General features: G+C 40.9%; 1 protein-coding gene across 1 annotated transcript in view; it reads right to left on the bottom strand.

Moving 5' to 3' along the window:
• The window catches only part of LOC110538274 (BAI1-associated protein 3), a 38,571-nt gene extending 22,800 nt beyond the window's left edge, over nucleotides 1-15,771 (bottom strand). The window contains exons 1-2 of the mRNA XM_021624989.2: nucleotides 13,454-15,771; nucleotides 7,650-7,802 (exon numbers count right to left, since the gene is read on the bottom strand). Of these exons, the coding sequence (XP_021480664.2) occupies nucleotides 7,650-7,795 (146 nt within the window). The 5' untranslated portion in view covers nucleotides 7,796-7,802; nucleotides 13,454-15,771. The remainder of the gene's footprint in view (nucleotides 1-7,649; nucleotides 7,803-13,453) is intronic.
• Between the last annotated feature and the right edge of the window lie 3,900 nt (nucleotides 15,772-19,671).

The raw sequence follows: 19,671 nt of genomic DNA, 5'->3' as shown, positions 1-19,671 counted from the left end.
TGCTTGAAAAACTTGAAAAAAGCGGCAATAGCACTGTTTGATCTTATTCCAACATGAGTTATAAACCATCAAACACACTCAGCCCCATCATGGGGTTGGATGTCACAGTATGAGGTTGGTTGTTCGCTACTAGCTCATTCCTTTTGTAACAGGAAATTAAGCTATATAGGATACAGAGTATTAGAAATAACAAAGCCTTTCTTTGAATAAACAATATTTCTAACAAAATTAAGCTTTTTATGCCATGAGAATACCATATGACATTTTAAGTAAATGTGTGTGAGTGTGTGTATGCGTGTGTTTGCACATGCATGTGTGCGTGTGTGGGTGTGTGACAGAAATTATATTTGTGAAAGAGAGGCAATGAAGGAAGCTAAAAGCACAACAACCAAAAAAGCAAAAAAGAGCTTGGGATGTATTATAATGGAGTTGAGAATGACAACCAACTCCCTAACCCCCCAATGTAAATCAGACGTAGCAGCTTTATTCTAAAATTGATTACATTGATGCAGGGGGAAAAACTATCTATACATAACATCCCATAATGACAAAGCAAAACAGGTTTTTAGAAATTGTTGCTAATTTTTATTTTATTTTTAATTTAAAAAAATGAAATATCATATTTACATAAGTATTCAGACCCTTTACTCAGTACTTTGTTCAAGCAACTTTGGCAGCAATTACAGCCTCGAGTCTTCTTGGGTATGACGCTACAAGCTTGGCACACCTGTATTTGGGGAGTTTCTCCCATTCTTCTCTGCAGATCCTCTCAAGCTCTGTCAGTTTGGGTGGGGAACGTTGCTGCACAGCTATTTTCAGGTCTCTCTTCGATCAGGTCCATTCTGGGCTCTGGCTGGGCCACTCAAGGACATTCACAGATTTGTCCCGAAGCCACTCCTGTGTTGTCTTGGCTGTGTGCTTAGGGTTGTTGTCCTGTTGGAAGGTGAACCTTCTCCCAAGTCTGAGGTCCTGAGCGCTCTGGAGCAGGTTTTAATCAAGGATCTCTCTGTACTTTGCTCCGTTCATCTTTCCCTCGATCCTGACTAGCCTCCCAGACCCTGCCGCTGAAAAACATCCCCACAGCATGATGCTGCCACCACCATGCTTCACCGTAGGGATTGTGCCAGATTTCTTCCAGACGTGATGGTTGGCATTCAGGCCAAAGAGTTCAATCTTTGTTTCATCAGACCAGAGAATCTTGTTTCTCATGGTCTGAGAGTCCTTTATGTAACTTTTGGCAAACTCCAAGCGGGCTGTCATGTGCCTTTAACTGAGGAGTGGCTTCAGTCTGACCAATCTACCATAAAGGCTTGATTGGTGGAGTGCTGCAGAGGTAGTTGTCCTTCTGGAAGGTTCCCCCATCACCACAGAGGAACTCTAGAGCTCTGTCAGAGTGACCATCAGGCTCTTGGTCATCTCCCTGACCAAGACCTTTCTCCCCCGATTGCTCAGTTTGGCCGGACGGCCAGCTCTAGGAAGAGTCTTGATGGTTCCAAACTTCTTCCATCCTTCAATCCTGCAACCATTTTTTGGTACCTTTCTCCAGATCTGTGCCTCGACACAATCATGTCTCTGACCTCTACAGACAATTCCTTCGACCTCATCACTTGTTTTTTGCTCTGACATGCACTGTCAACTGTGGGACCTTACAGTGCATTGCGAAAGTATTCGGCCCCCTTGAACTTTGCGACCTTTTGCCACATTTCAGGCGTCAAACATAAAGATATAAAACTGTATTTTTTTGTGAAGAATCAACAACAAGTGGGACACAATCATGAAGTGGAACGACATTTATTGGATATTTCAAACTTTTTTAACAAATCAAAAACTGAAAAATTGGGCGTGCAAAATTGTTCGGCCCCTTTACTTTCAGTGCAGCAAACTCTCTCCAGAAGTTCAGTGAGGATCTCGGAATGATCCAATGTTGACCTAAATGACTAATGATGATAAATGCAATCCACCTGTGTGCAATCAAGTCTCCGTATAAATGCACCTGCACTGTGATAGTCTCAGAGGTCCGTTAAAAGCGCAGAGAGCATCATGAAGAACAAGGAACACACCAGGCAGGTCCGAGATACTGTTGTGAAGAAGTTTAAAGCCGGATTTGGATACAAAAGATTTCCCAGGCTTTAAACATCCCAAGGAGCACTGTGCAAGCGATAATATTGAAATGGAAGGAGTATCAGACCACTGGAAATCTACCAAGACCTGGCCGTCCCTCTAAACTTTCAGCTCATACAAGGAGAAGACTGATCAGAGATGCAGCCAAGAGGCCCATGATCACTCTGGATGAACTGCAGAGATCTACAGCTGAGGTGGGAGACTCTGTCCATAGGACAACAATCAGTCATATATTGCACAAATCTGGCCTTTATGGAAGAGTGGCAAGAAGAAAGCCATTTCTTAAAGATATCCATAAAAAGTGTCGTTTAAAGTTTGCCACAAGTCACCTGGGAGACACACCAAACATGTGGAAGAAGGTGCTCTGGTCAGATGAAACCAAAATTGAACTTTTTGGCAACAATGCAAGACGTTATGTTTGGCGTAAAAGCAACACAGCTCATCACACACCATCCCCACTGTCAAACATGGTGGTGGCAGCATCATGGTTTGGGCCTGATTTTCTTCAGCACGGACAGGGAAGATGGTTAAAATTGATGGGAAGATGGATGGAGCCAAATACAGGACCATTCTGGAAGAAAACCTGATGGAGTCTGCAAAAGACCTGAGACTGGGACGGAGATTTGTCTTCCAACAAGACAATGATCCAAAACATAAAGCAAAATCTACAATGGAATGGTTCAAAAATAAACATATCCAGATGTTAGAATGGCCAAGTCAAAGTCCAGACCTGAATCCAATCGAGAATCTGTGGAAAGAACTGAAAACTGCTGTTCACAAATGCTCTCCATCCAACCTCACTGAGCTCGAGCTGTTTTGCAAGGAGGAATGGGAAAAAATTTCAGTCTCTCGATGTGCAAAACTGATAGAGACATACCCCAAGCGACTTACAGCTGTAATCGCAGCAAAAGGTGGCGCTTCAAAGTATTAACTTAAGGGGGCTGAATAATTTTGCATGCCCAATTTTTCAGTTTTTGATTTGTTAAAAAAGTTTGAAATATCCAATAAATGTCGTTCCACTTCATGATTGTGTCCCACTTGTTGTTGATTCTTCTTGTTTGAAGCCTGAAATGTGGTAAAAGGTCGCAAAGTTCAAGGGGGCCGAATACTTTCGCAATGCACTGTATATAGACAGGTGTGTGCCTTTCCAAATCACATCCAATCAATTGAATTTACCACAGGGGGACTCCAATCAAGTTGTAGAAACATCTTAAGGATGATCAATGGAAACAGGACTCACCTAAACTCAATTTCAAGTCTCATAGCAAAGGGTCTGAATACTTATGTAAATAAGTTCAGTTTAAAAAATGTCATAAATTAGCAAAAATGTCTAAACAAACGGTTTAGCTTTGTTAATATGGGGTATTGATGAGGAACACATTGAATTTGAATTTATTAAATTTTAGAATAAGGCTGTAACGTAACAAAATGTGAAAAAAGTAAATGGGTCTGAATACTTTCCGAATGCAACGTAGGTAGATACAGTTGAAGTCGGAAGTTTACATACACCTTAACCAAATACATTTAAACTCAGTTTTTCACAATTCCTGACATTTAATCCTTGTAAAAATTCCCTGTCTTAGGTCAGTTAGGATCACCACTTTATTTTAAGAATGTGAAATATCAGAATAATAGTAGAGAGAATGATTTATTTCAGCTTTTATTTATTTCATCACATTCCCAGTGGGTCAAAAGTTTACATACACTCAATTAGTATTTGTTAGCATTGCCTTTAAATTGTTTAACTTGGGTCAAATGTTTCGGGTAGCGTTCCACAATCTTCCCACAATAAGTTGGGTGAATTTTGGCCCATTCCTTCTGCCCACAACTTTTCTATAGGATTGAGGTCAGGGCTTTGTGATGGCCACTCCAATACATTGACCTTGTTGTCCTTAAGCCATTTTGCCACAACTTTGGAAGTATGCTTGGGGTCATTGTCCATTTGGAAGACCCATTTGCGACCAAGCTTTAACTTCCTGACTAATGTCTGGAGATGTTGCTTCAATATATCCACATAATTTTCCTACCTCATAATGCCATATATTTTGTGAAGTACACCAGAACCTCCTGCAGCAAAGAACCCCCACAGCATGATGCTGCCACCCCCGTGATTCACGGTTGGGATGGTGTTCTTCGGCTTGCAAGCATCGCCGTTTTTCCTCCAAACATAACGATGGTCATTATAGCCAAACAGTCCTATTTTTGTTTCATCAGACCAGAGGACATTTCTCGAAAAGTAAGATCTTTGTCCCCATGTGCAGTTGCAAACCTTAGTCTGGCTTTTTTTATGGTGGTTTTGGAGCAGTGGCTTCTTCCTTGCTGAGCGGCCTTTCAGGTTATGTCAATATAGGACTCGTTTTACTGTCAATATAGATAGTTTTGTACCTGTTTCCTCCAGCATCTTCACAAGGTCCTTTGCTGTTATTCTGGGATTGATTTGCGCTTTTCACACCAAAGTACGTTCATATCTAGGAGACAGAACGTGTCTCCTTCCTGAGCGGTATGACGGCTGCGTGGTCCCATGGTGTTTGTACTTGCGTACTATTGTTTGTACAGATGAACATGGTACCTTTTGGAGTTTGGAAATTGCTCCCAATGATGAACCAGCCTTGTGGAGGTAAAAAAAAAAAAAATCTGAGGTCTTGGCTGATTTCTATTGATTTTCCCATGATGTCAAGCAATGAGGCACTGAGTTTGAAGGTAGGCCTCGAAATACATCCACAGGCACACCTCCAAATGACTTAAATTATGTCAATTAGCCTAACAGAAGCTTCTAAAGCCATGACATAATTTTCAGGAATTTTCCAAGCTGTTTAAAGGCACAGTGAACTTAGTGTATGTAAACTTCTGACCCACTGGTACTGTGATAGAGTGAATTATAAATTAAATAATCTGTCTGTAAACAGTTGTTGGAAAAATGACTTGTGTCATGCACAAACTAGATGTCCTAACTGACTTGCCAAAACTATAGTTTGTTAACAAGAAATTTGTGGAGTGGTTGAAAAACGAGTTTCAACGACTCCAACCTCAGTGTATGTAAACTTCCGACTTCAACTGTAGGTAGGTAGGTAGGTAGGTAGGTAGGTAGATAGGTAGATAGATAGTAAATGCACTGTCTATCTATCTACCTATCTTCAAAGATGACACAAAAACAGACATAGTAGGCCTAGGCTACTAGGCATATAACACATAACAAAACAAAAGACAGGACGACATTGTCATAGCCTAGAGCATTGCATACAGACATCATGTTTTCTATTGGTCGATCATTAGCCAGCTTTTGACATTCTTTTTAAATTACGTTATGGTCGACATGGATTTGAGTTGCTGTGGTAGTTTGTTCCACTCAACAGCGCCAGTATATAAAAAGGTGTTCTTCCCAGATAGACTCTTACATGTAAAAACCGAGTTAAGATGCTAGATACCACATGGCTTGACCTAGAAACATTTACAATGGAAGCACCAATATACATACGTTTTGATTTTACTTATGAAAAACACATGAATTCCTCTCACTTCAATGTTTCGTTATGCTGACACAAATTGACCAGGTGGATGAGTTATTTTATAAAATTCACACATCACACCCTTAAAAATATTAGATTGGGAGTAATTAACACTGTGATAATCAACTCATGATACAATCAACTCCTGAGACAACTAACTCGTGATACAACCAACGCCTGAAACCACCAACCTCTGAGACAACTCCCCCCTGAGACAACCCACCCCTGAGACAACCCACCCCTGAGACAACCCACCCCTGAGATAAATCCACCCCTGAGATAAACCCACCTCTGAGACAACCCATCCCTGAGACAAACCAACCCCTGAGACAACCCGCACCTGAGACAACCCACCCCTGAGACAACCCACCCCTGAGACAACCCACCCCTGAGACAAACCACCCCTGAGGTAAACCCACCCATGAGACAACACATCCCTGAGACAAACCAACCCCTGAGACAACCCACCTCTGACACAACCCACCCCTGAGACAAACCACCCCTGAGACAAACCCACCCTGAAACAACCCACCCCTGAGACAAACCCACCCCTGAGACAAACCAACCCCTGAGACAACCCGCACCTGAGACAACCCACCCATGAGACAAACCCACCCATGAGACAAACCCATCCGTGATACAACCAACGCCTGAGACAACCCACCCTTGAGACAAACCCACCCTTGAGACAAACCCACCCCTGAGACAACCCACTCCTGAGACAACCCACTCCTGAGAAAATCAACCCCAATCTCCCCTGTGTTTCAATAGTGTTGGGTCGCTGTAGCTCCTGAAGTATTTTAAAGGGCCAGTGTTTGATAATTCAACAGATCAAATTAATAATTACAAACATTTCTGCAAAGAGCATCACAGGTGTTTTTCTCCCTCACAAATAAAATAGGCGCCATCATTAACCATCTAGCTGTTCATATTTTAGTAGCAGGCTGTAACAAACAGACGTTGTTGGGTTGCTATAGAAACCTCAAGGTTCACATGCCCATTACTTTTGACTTTGACATTCAGCTGAAGAGGAATCAAAACAGAAGTCTCGCTCCAAAGGATGACTGGAAAAACAATTGATTTATTCACCTGCGCCAGTCAATTCTGCTGTGGCCTATTCATCTGCCAATTTCCTTAGGACGACAGCTAATCACAACCATCCCAGTTTGGGGTTAATCAATCAAATAAATGTGTTAATAAATAACATAAGAAAATTCTGTTGACACGTATTGGATTAATTTGGGTCGTTCTTTTTCGATAAAAGTTATGAAAAGTTCTAGAGTTAGATATTAAAGATAAATGATAGACCATTGAAGTATTTCTAAGTGTTGTTCCCCCCCAAAAGCAATGTTCCCCGTTCACTGAGTGTCTGACTGTGCATGTAGCTGTTGGTATTTTGGGATGTTTGATGTCTCCTTGGGGAAGACCAGACTGATCGAGGCATTTTAGAAACAGGTCCCATCTCTGGAGTAGAGGAGAGGGACACATTAAACATATTGGGTTTGTCCAGAATATTTATAGTCCCCAGCACCAGACTAGGCCTTCTTCTCAGAGACAGAGGTACCTTTCCTTCATCCAGTCTGAATGTTCCTGTGTTTGTAGCTGTATCTGTCAGACTGACTTTCTCCCTGGCTAACCATCAATGCCACTCTCTCCACTCAAGCCATACCAGAGACTGACTGCCTTTTCAAACTGCCTATAAGGCTGACTGGAGACAGCTTTCGCTTTCCATTTTTTATAATTAGTTTCTTTGGAAGCGCTTTGAGATTCCATTTTGTAATATAAAGTGCTATATTATTATTATTACCTGAGTGAGTGAGTGAGTGAGTGAGTGAGTGAGTGAGTGAGTGAGTGAGTGGGTGAGTGGGTGAGTGAGTGAATATCCATGTTTACATGCATGTGTGCAATTATAACTGCTGTTACTTCTGTGTGCCACTGAGCCTCACCCATGAAGTAGCTGGTCAGGGCAGTGTGTGAGACTCACCCGTGAGGTAGTTGGTCAGGGCAGTGTGTGAGACTCACCCGTGAGGTAACTGGTCAGGGAAGTGTGTGACAGGGATGCTGCTGGCTGCTGAGGTTGCTGGCTCCCTCCTCCCCCTCAGAGACTGGCTCCTCTGAACCTGCCTCAGAACACTGCTCTTCAGGTCCAGCAACGTCGTCATGCTCATTCACTACCTGGGGTCACAAGGAGAATAATTCACATGAACATGAGCCTAAAACAAGTGTCAGGTTGTACAACAATGTTCAGTAAATGTCTGAAAATCCTTGTAATTGTTTAGCCCAGTGTTTATTTGAACTATAGTTGGATATACAGTATCTAACACAGATGTGATATATCCACTTGAGGAGCTTCCCTTTGGCTACATAAACACAGGGTTAATCACAGTAATCACACCCTCTTAACTCAATTATACTCAACCCATGGCAGAAGGTACGTGCTATTTCTGTCCAAGGCTGACTGATATCGTATGCTGGTTGATTTCATCATAGACTTGCTGGTTGGCCACTGTTGTGACAAACCTACCTGCAATAACTCTCCTTAAAGCAATGCTCTCTCAAATCCTCCTCCACCGACCCCCATCTACTGTAGCAGAGAGAAGTGCTGCTAAGATAGAAGTATCATCATCACAGACGCCTAATTCATCCCTGACTTTGTTCTTAAGGGTTCTAGTTAAACTGTGATACGATGTGAGACTTCTAAAGAACAAGTCCAATGTTAGGTTCCACCTCAGTGAGTATGAGTCACTCTCCAGCCTCTGACCAGCTTGTATGGTGGCTGACACTAGTAGACGCAGCAATAGTACAATGTAGAGGTAGAGACAAAACTAAAAGGCACTAAAAGACAAGAAATTACATGGATACAAGAGAGAGGTTTTGATTGATGGCAAAGTTTTTTTCAGGGGACAGATATACATTCTTTTCATCAGCTGACAGCAAATGTTTTTCTTTTGTCACATCTCTGAGGGAAGAGGAAGAGAGACAGACTGGCAGCTCTGTGTTCTGCTTTCTCTCAAACAGTGAAAGTGACACATTAAATAACACAGCTAGCTAGACAATATATTTGTAATAGGAATTAATTCAATGTAACTGTTCGAGACAGATAGTGCGCTTGCCTCGCACTTTTAGTTAGAATGTGAACAGTATCATAGATGTAGGTATTCATATGTCTATAACGCCTCCATTGAGGAAGGTTCTGGATTGCAGTGCCCCTTGGATATGGGTCAAAAGAGTTACTGCCTATGAATGAAGTGGGTTTGAATCTCATGCCACTATTTCCTATACAGTGACACCATAGTTAAACCCACATGATAAGAAGTACTGTTTTCATTTCACACTTTCATTTCGCAGGAGAGGCTTTTGTGAGAGAGATTTGTTCATATATTGGTCATCTGTGTGCACCGTTTCATGTTTCCCCAAGGTCATTAGACTCCTGATGCTGTTTTAACAGAGCAAACTACAAACACCAGATACCTGCTTGTGTCTCAGATCCAATACCTGTCTGTTAGGTATACACTTGCAGCTCTGACCAGTGACAGTTAGCAAAGCATCACAGTCAGGGAGAAGCCTTCTCCCAGGTGAGCAGCTCATTTCAATTAGACGTGGCTGGCCTCCCAACTGGATGTCACTCTGTCTCAGTCATCAAGTCCCAGTGACAAAAGACGAGTCAATGTGCCAAGGAAACACTCACAGCCAAGTGAATGTCACTCACTCTCACTCTCACACTCACACTCTCACTCTCACACATCACAGGTGCCCGAACCTTAACAGAGACTGATGGCGATGCTCAACACTGTATTTCTCCTGTGAGAAGCCAGCGAGCCCCGGCAGCAAAAGGCTCCTTGCTGTTAGGGGATGGAGGGGTCTCTATGGTAACGGTGGAGGGAGAGAAAAGGGTTGGTAAATCCAGGTAGACAGAATTCTACCGAGGCAGGCTGCATTAATAATCACTTGATGTTATTATATCAGTCTTCCCCTGGCCAGGCTAACTTATCACACCATAGCAGCAATGAGGCAAAAGTTGGTCCTGATCACACCTGGATTCTCATCTCCTCAGCTCCGTATTCAATGAGGCTAAAGGACTGCAAATACCCCATCATCAGACTCCCAGGGAGCCAGTATGACACAGTTATTTCCAATGCCAATTGTGATGAAGATAAAAATGGATTTATGACTCATATCTATAAAAGAAAATCTCCCATTCTGTCGCTGGGGACTCATCCTGCCGCTGATGTCATTATCATCCTTATAGATTGGTTAACCTGTTAAATGACATCAGCCAGCCTAGACTGCCGCTGTAAAGTGTATCCATCAGTGGGACCCTGGAGTCTCACAGCAAGCTTTCTTTGTCTCATTTCTTCAGGATTGAGTGAACAGATTCTGCCATGATATCATATTCAAAATAGAGGGCAGGAATTTTTTGAAAATGTCATTTGAATGCCGTTGTTATCAATTAGTCCACAAGTGTCATCTATTTAGCCATGTTTGGTGGCGGTCCTGCCAGTCCCTCAGAATATAGATTGTTTAAATGATCTTCTTTGGTCCTATGGGAGATCTACTTGATTATGTGCATGGACTGTACTGTATATGGCCTACTGTGTGTGTGTGTGTGTGTGTGTGTGTGTGTGTGTGTGTGTGTGTGTATGTTTCTTCTCTAATCCAATTGTATTTTCCACAGTTGTAACTGCTCAATATTATTGTGGTTTTGGGACATACACTGAAAATTATAATTAAATAATAAAGATATCCACATGTTGACCTTCAGCTTTGTCATAATGTAATTACATTAAAAAGGGCTCTGATCCCTTCCAGGCTTTGGCAGAACCACCCGATGACAATCAGAGGTTCCACGATAGCAGCTTATTCTCAGCAGCCCCTGTACAGCCAATGAGCCAATCTGTTAGGGTGATCAGCGGGCGCTCAATTCAGAATTGACATAAGACTGACACTTTGCATCTGAGATCGATAGGCAGTGAATATTCGTCAGTGTTGGTGGGAAAGAGTCTGGGAGCTGTTTTACAGCATGGGTAAAGTCTTTCTGTGCTAGTTAGGCTATACAAAGCTACTACCTGGCAATAGAGCAGAAACTACTTAGAGAGCCACATGAAAAAGGGCATACCGCAGGGAGCAACAATTCTCTATTCAATGAGAATTTACTTTTAGGACTATTCTCTGAATACACTGGGTACATGCAATGCATTACATGATATGCAAAACAATACAGACTGGTTATGTTACGTAGATAATGAAGGTCTCCTCTTTATGCTACTCAACTCAATTCTCAATACAAACACAAACACAACCTCAAACACAACACAATATCAACCATGGTGACTATGACAGGATATTCATTATTAAATGAAAGGTTGCATGATGGTGAAGGTAAATGCTTATGAGCTCGATCCTTTACAAAAACCATGATCCTGAGTGACGTGACAAATGAATGATTCACAGTGTGTTCGTCTCTCTTTAGAAAAAAGGACTGGGGGAACCCTTCAACCAACATAATACGGCCTGGATCCGTAGACTCATAGTCATACTTAGGCCTACTATAAGGGCCAAACTGACATACGGACACATCGAAATGATGTTACCCTCTCACTCAATCTTTTCACAGGTTGCTCTTTGGATGTTTAAGGAGAGAGAGAGAGAGAGGGGTGCGGGGAATAGACAGGGTTAGCCAGTGTTTTTTATAGCACCAGTAGTGCTGAGAGTGTGACTCATAGGGCTAGGCTCTAGAATCAAGTAGTCTCTAACCTGCAACAGAAGGCTTTCTCAAAGCTCTGAGGGAAGAAACTGTACCACACAGACAGATTTAAACTGTCAATCAATAAGAGAATGGAATGTTTTATAGCCATAGATGTAACCATAGATGTGGGAACAACCATTCAAGTGACTGTTGTGTTTAGAATGATGTCTCCGCGAAAGTGATTTCTAATCAACCGTGTTTTTCATATCACAAACTGAAGTGACCGTTACAGAACCAAGCAATCAAACAATCACATGTCACAATACATTAGGCATAACCCAAAAATAACAGCACTATCAAACTGTGCGCTAATGTTACTCTCAATACAGCACTGTAAATGCAGTGTGCAGACATAACATGACTATTCTGTAATTGTTCTCTTTGTATAAGATTGAGAGACCTATTTTCTCAAGAGAACTCAAGGGGGACTTCTAAGAATTATGTGAAACAAAATGGTAAAAGAAAATAGGATTCAGCATTTTCTGTCTTTTGGGACTTTACGATATGTGTCCAGAGGAACATTTTGTTAAATTATTTTGATTAGTGTAATATGATGCAGGATTAATTACAGGCTATGAGGCTACTCATGTAGGAGAGGCAAAATTCAGTGGCGGAAACAATATTTTCTTCACTGAATGCATCCACTGGGTGCATGATGATGAAATGCAATTCATTATTAAAATTCTAAGTGATTACTTTCTAGGTGCCGTGGAAATACAACAACACCTGTTTGAGTTATTTGTCTCCTTAAGATACTTAACGAGCTCCTTCTAAGTGAACACTTAGGACCCCGCTTGTTTTTGTTTACCTCTAAAGAGCTTCGTTAAAAAAGGAAATCATATTCCTGCAATCTGCATAACAGTCATTCACCTCTCTGGTACATGCAAATCGTCTGAGTGCAGAGCGTATTGCCACAAAGACCAGGCTGATTATGCATCAACCCTCTTCATTGAAATTCACAAATGAGGGCCAATATCGCACAATTATTGGAGAGAGAGCGTCGGTACTTTCAGAAGTATTGTTAAAAGTTAAAAGGGAGGTTACCAGGAGTGATTGCTATAATGAACACACCAACCATCCCTACATCAGGTTAGTCAGTTTCCAAGACAACTGCATGATATATACACAAGAAAGGTTCCCTTGGCAAATACATCCCTCATGCAGAAAACTATGCTTCATGACAATTTTGCAGGACTGGTTGATTGAAAAGTATGCTCTACAAAGGATGTGTGTAACTATGCAGTTATTATTAATTCACACATCTAGCCTTTAAGTGAAAATAATAATTGATAGACATACTTGAGTATTTAAAAAAAGGTGTGTGCATCTCTGCCTGTCTGTTTCTTAAATTATTTCTACATACCAAATAAGAGTTTCAGTTCAGCAAGGTTGGGTTGCCTTGACCCATGCAGGGAACAGGTTGTAGCTTTTCAAAACGTATTATTGACATGAACAACTAAGATGGAACAACAGGATGAAATCCTTTAAAAGATCACATGCAGAGTGCATGTTTGAGAACACAAGATCCTCTGAAAGATAGTCGGCTAATTATAGCCTACAACTAAATGACTAAATAATATATTTGTGCGTACCATTAGACAACATCTTGTTGAGGAAATGAAATCACCTGTTCCTACTTTTTTTCTGGTCAATAATCAACCAACAGATCAACCAAAAGCATCATGATTAACTAGGATTTCATTTTAAAACCGAAATTAATATTATTGGATTCTGGGGGGATGAATAAACAACTTTTTCTTAGAATAATAAACTTAAAGGGGGACTAGCACATAAGTGTCAACAAAACGACATTCATACACATAAGCTTTACCATGGCATAAAATATTTATCTGTCAACTTATTCAAATATTCGTTGATTATGCACGCAAGTTGGTTACAATTCAAATCAACAGGTTTGAAAACAATGAAATGCCCCCTCCAAAATGTTCACATCTTGAAACAGCACACAATCAATAATGCAAAGTGCTCTTTTAATCTTTAAAACAGACATGGAATAGAGATGGTATACGTGCAACTAAATAAAGTTGAAATGCTGTAGATAAAGAAAAATAATGCTCACCTGTAGCTTTCTCATTCACAGTTGCGATGTGCGTATGTTTTTGCTTGCGTCTCTGAGTTCCTGTTTTAGCACAACAAAATCGACGGAAAATACGTGTTTGTCTCTTTAAGATAGGAGATAGTCATCGGCCGCAATAAACGTTAATTAATTTTATTTGATCACAGACAAACGCTCTCATTTTTCCCGGAGATGTTTTCTTCTTCACTCATGCTATACCGGTGGTCTCCATATATAGTCACAGGAAGTCAAGGCACACTTTCCCCGCCTCGGGCTGTTGCGGAGGGATGTAAGAAATTCGCTCTGTGAAGAAGAGGGTAGATCCACCTGTCACATTTAGCTAGCTCTACCTGTGTCTTCTGTCATAATCATTTGCTATAGCTTCAAAATTATACAACAATAAAGGATATTTGTGTTCAGCCAACTACACCAACATTAACATAACAGGTTATTGTTTATTTGGTAAAGGGAACAGTCGATGGAATATGTACCTGAAGTCAAATATTATCAAGTCAACCTGTAAACGGGCCAAATTTGGCCTGCAAGTGGTTTTATTATTAGACATAAAAGACTGTAAAACATCATGAAATCAACTCCAAGTGATTTAAATTTTGGAAATCTGTTCCCAAGTATTCCCAAGCATAATAGAGAGGCACGTGTAACTGCCCACAAATGTAAGCACGGTTTGAAATGATTGTTTTAGTCAAATATTGTATTTGTTTGGGCTACGTGGGGTCAAATTGCAGTCTACAAATTATTTATAATCATGTTCCTTCCCCCCGACCATCAGCTCAAGAAAAAAAACTGACCCCCGACTGAATATAGTTGATGATCCCTTCTGTGAATGATGGGAATTCTAAATAATAGGCTATAACATGCGAACAGGTAATGAGGTGGAACTGTCTGCCTCCCAATCAGATCCAAAATATACAAATTCTGGTAACAGCTTACAAAACTCATGATATTGAAATAAATGTGTCCCTCAACTGAGTGAAGATGCCAAATTGACATTTATGGTATTTGTATTAAGGTCTAACACGGTGATTAACTTACAGGCTTGACATTTCTCAAGGTCACTCCTTGTACTGAGGCTACTGAGAAGAGGTGAGATCCTACAGAGTTATACTGAAGACATTCATTAAAAACATTGGGAGATATAAAATTGACTGTGAGTTTGTTCCCACATAACCGAACAGAAAAAAACTGGGGGAAAAAGTGTTGCGAAATGTATCACGCAAATAGCATGACACAAGGTAGGCTCAGCGATGTGCACACTATCTACGGAATAAAAATATATCTTTCAGGTAGACCAGACAATCTGACCTTGATGGCAATAATCTCCACCCGGCACAGCCAAAAGAGGACTGGCCACCCCTCAGAGCCTGGTTCCTCTCTAGGTTTCCTTCTTAGGATCCTGCCTTTCTAGGGAGTTTTTCCTAGTTACTCTGCTTCTACATCTGCATTGCTTGCTGTTTGCGGTTTTAGGCAGGGTTTCTGTATAAGCACTTTGTGACATCTGCTGATGTAAAAAGGGCTTTGTAAATAAATGTGATTGATTGATTGACAACAATTGTGTGATGTGAAAGGAGAGCCAAGAATCAGACGCAGGTTTGAAACAACTCCTAGGTCTCTCAAAAACATGTTTCAAACTGTCTATCGATTGGTTCAATAGTTCAATTTACACATCCTAGCATACACCCTTGGGAATGAACCCGGTCATGAGGGTCAAGCTGAAGACAATCTAGAATAACTTTGAATGGCTGTCACTCAGGGGAGGTTCCACCACCCAATGGGATGTAATATTGAGTGACATGGAAATGTACTCAATTCAATCTCTCCTCACTCCATTACATTTTACATTTATCCAGAGCATACATTTTCATTTTTTTCCCCATACTGGTCCCCGTGGGAATCGAACCCACAACCATCGCTGCAGGAAGACAACTGAGCCACACGGGACCCAATGCCAGGCATTGATCTGTATGAGCTGTTAAATCAGAATGTGTGTGAACTTTGAATTTGTGTGAACTCTGAATCTCCTATACCCAATGCTTAATTGGCCTGCACAGCAGAAAAGGCTTCCTGCTTGGGGGATGTTTTTCCACCCCAACTCAGTTTAGCATAGCCAATAGCCACAAGCTGTTAGCTACTTGGCTAATTAATAAAAGGAAAATACCATGTAAAGCACATCATACTGTGACACTTTCTGTATTTTGAAAGTCAGTGGTGGAAGAAGTACTCAATTGTCATACTTGAGTAAAAGTAAAGATACCTTAACAGAAAGTGGGTTAGGGTTAGACTCACATAAAAGTGAAAGTCACCCAGTAAAATAGTACTTGAGTAAAAGTCTATAACTATCTGGTTTTAAATGTACTTAAGTACAGTGATGGGGAAAGTACACAATTGTCATACTTGAGTAAAAGTAAATGCTATACATCAAATTCCTTATATTAAGCTAACCAGACCACACACATTTGTATTTTTATTTACAGACAGACAGGGGCACACTCCAACACTCATACATAATTTACAAACACAGTATTTGTGTTTAGTGAGTCTGCCAGATCAGAGGCAGTGCGGATGACAACGCGTTATATTGATAGGTGCATGAATTGGACCATAATGCTGTCCTGCCTGAGCATTTGAAATGTAACTTCTGGGTGTCAGGGACAATGTATGGGAGTAAGTACATATTTTCTTTAGGAATGTTGTCAAAAATATAAATAGTAAAGTACAGATACCCCAAAAAACTACTTAAGTAGTACATTAAAGTATTTTTACTTAAGTACTTTACACCACTGATGAAAGTTCTATATCTTAAAAACTCAATTGCTGTAAAGCAAAACATTTTGGGATTGTATCAACAATGGACTAACATGGAGCGCTGGAATTATCTTCCGATTTCTTGGTTAGGTAGAATATCCCTTCTGAAAATGAATGTTTTACCTAGACTACTTAACCCAATCCAAATGATCCCTGTCTTATTTTCCAATAAAGTAATACAATGTTAAAATGACTGGTTAAATTCCTTTATATGGAATAAACGCAAGCCTAGACAGCTGCCAGGTTCTATAGGGGTCTTAGATCTGCCCAATATGAGGTTTTATAAGTGGTGTGCACACTTAAGGCATATTACTGATTGGATAACAAATGATGACTCCTCTATTTGGTTAGATATTGTGACTTCTTTTTCAAAATACCCCTTGCAGGATATTTTATTTTTCAGAAGCTTCAAATCTATAAAAGATAGCTGCAATAATCCCATTTCACATAATACACTCAAAGCATGGAGATCAGTTCAAAGTTTTAAGGGAAGGTCCAAACTAACCTCTGCTCTTACCCCGATTCTTAACAACCATGATTTTGTAACAGGATTGCTGGATGTTGGTTTTAACCTTTGGCTTAATAAGGGCATAGGCAGACTAAATTATTTATTAGCTGACAGGATTCTAATGTCATTGGAGCAGATGGTTGAGAAATATCAGCTCCCAAAAAGCAGGACTATTTCCGCTTTCTACAAATCAGACATATTTTGAAGAGCACCATCTTAGTTGGCAACCCTGATATGTCTGTCTTTGAAATAACGATTTTTTTCCTCACAAAGGAAATGTCTGTAAATTCATTTTATGATGCGTTAAGGCCCTTTTCTACTGTAGACACACAAGGGGTCAAGCCAGTGTAGGAAAATTAACTGTCTGTTACTATTCAACGAGAAGATGTGGGAGGACATTTGGAGATATGCACGGTCCTTTTCCAAATTACAAAGGTACTGTTCTAATGTCCTTCAAGAAATTGAACAAATTCTAGGGCTTGACCTAGAATTGGATTTGGTTTCTTTGCTGTTAGGTCTCCCTAGTAGGCATGTTACCTCTGTGGGTGAGAGGAGGTTGTAAAACCTTCGCAGAGAGGAAAAACATTCTCTTACAGTGGATTACTGACAAGGTCCCATCTTTTAAAGGTTGGCATAAGATACATTTTCAATGGGTTCCGTTGGAATATTTGACATGTACATCACATTCTAAAACAGATCAGTTGTACAAAGTGTGGGAACCTTACCTGAATTACCAATAACCTGATTTATCAGCTATCATTGCTGCAAGGATTCTCTTAGAATGGTTGTTTACTTCTCTCATGATTATACTGTACATTCCATCTATTGGGGCTAATTCCTTTATTAAACCGAGCTTTAGTGTTCAATTTCCATCTGTTTGTTCGTTTTTTTATTCTTATTTTATCTTTCTATTTTATCTCTTAATATGGAAGAAAACTTACAATAAATGAAACAAATACCAAAAGATAATTTTTGAGTGGTATTTTGCCTCTAGCCTAATATGGGAAGGGCTGCTACTAAACCAGACTTTGGCTCAGAAAAGACCATAGCTGGCTTCCTCCTTGTGAACCTATAATGCACTTGAAGGATGGCCACCAATACTGCCAGCATGACTTTTAGGGTTCCGTGTTATTTGATGGTGGGCCGTATGGTGTACTGTTGTGAATAGGCCTCAGGATATCAAATCCCATAACAGGTTGATACATGCTACACCCATCTAAGAACAGGCTCTCTTTCCTAGCTTTTGACAGGTTTTCAGATCAGAAGCTTTTTCCCTCTGGATTGTGGAGGCTATTTTGCCTGTTAATTCAAATGCTGTCCAAGAGTCCCCGCAGGGGTTCTGAGTCACAGCATGGGTGTTACCACCTCCTGGGCACTGCTCAGAGGTGATCTGTTGAGGATATCTGTGCTGCAACCGTCTGGGCATCCATACACACATTGTGGGGTTTTGTAATTGGATTATTACAGACTTTTAACTAGTGTACGTACGGGGCCCCAAACATCTGTAAGGTCTCTCCTGTGTCTTGAGAGTGAGTATGCCACATTTTTCAGTGTGATTGTAGATCATCTTCAGCCTGAGTTAAATTTATTACATGTTATTCCCCTCAGCCAGGAAACCAAGATTTCATATTGTAATCAGACTTTTTGCAAAAGGCCAACAATTAGTCTTTTAGAGAAGTGATAAAGTACATGAGAATATTGTCAGCAAGGAAAATGTGTTTTTCTTTCACACACAACAACACGATGGCAACTTGAGAGGATCTCCTTCCTAGTTTCCATGAACCAGCATGGAGCAAGTGAAAGGCACCATCACCAACAACCCTTAGCTTCCCTGTCAGATACTACACATCGCTCTCTTCCTCTCTCGTTCTCTTTTGCACACACACATTAATTACGTGGCTGCTGGGGTGAGTTGCCTCTCTACGTGCAGCAATTATTCCACACACAGCCAGTGAAGAAAAAGCTCAATTTCATGGCACAGGGAAGGACACTTCCCAAATAGAACCACTTAGCGCCAGCGGAAAAGCCAAGGCGCAACAGAATCTTGTGATTTGGCTGTTCACATTCATTGATCTGCTGAAGGAAAGGCGATTCAAGGGCACTTGTCATGTTCTTTTGAGTTTTAATGGACTTTTATGTTATGTGGAAGGAATTATATTGAACAACAATATAAACGCAGCATGTAAATTGTTGGTCCCATGTTTCATGGGCTGAAATAAAACATTCCAGAAATGTTCCATACTCACAAAAAGCTTATTTCTCTCAAATCTTTTTCACAAATTTGTTTACATCCCTGTTAGTGAGCATTTCTCCTTTGCCAAGATAATCCATCCACCTGACAGGTCTGGCATATCAAGAAGCTGATTAAACAGCATGATCATTACACAGGTGCAGCTTGTGCTGGGTACAATAAAAGGCCACTCTAAAAAGTGCAGTTTTGAAACACAACACAATGCCACAGATAACTCAAATTTTGAGGGAGAGTGCAACTGGCATGCTAACTGCAGGAATGTCCACCAGAGCTGTCGCCAGATAATTACATCTTAATTTCTCTACCATAAGCCGGCTCCAACATCGCTTTAGAGAATTTGGCAGTGCATCCAACCCGGCCTCACAACTGCAGACCATGTGTAACCACTCTAGCCCAGGACCTCCACATCTGGCTTCGTCACCTGTGCGATTGTCTGAGACCAGCCACTCAGACAGCTGAAGAAACTGAGGAATATTTCTGTCTGTAATAAAGACGTTTCGTGGTGAAAAATGCATTCTGTTTGGCTGGGCCTGGCTCCCCAGTGTGTGGGCTGGCTCCCAGGTGGGTGGACCTATGCCCTCCCAGGCCCACCCATGGCTGCACCCCTGCCCAGTCATGTGAAATCTATAGATTAGGGCC

The sequence above is a fragment of the Oncorhynchus mykiss genome, chromosome 12 (genome assembly GCF_013265735.2).
Source record: "Oncorhynchus mykiss isolate Arlee chromosome 12, USDA_OmykA_1.1, whole genome shotgun sequence".
NCBI classification, from domain to species: Eukaryota; Metazoa; Chordata; class Actinopteri; order Salmoniformes; family Salmonidae; genus Oncorhynchus; species Oncorhynchus mykiss.
Note: the sequence above shows the minus strand (reverse complement) of the source record. Positions and strands in the feature narration are given on the sequence as shown.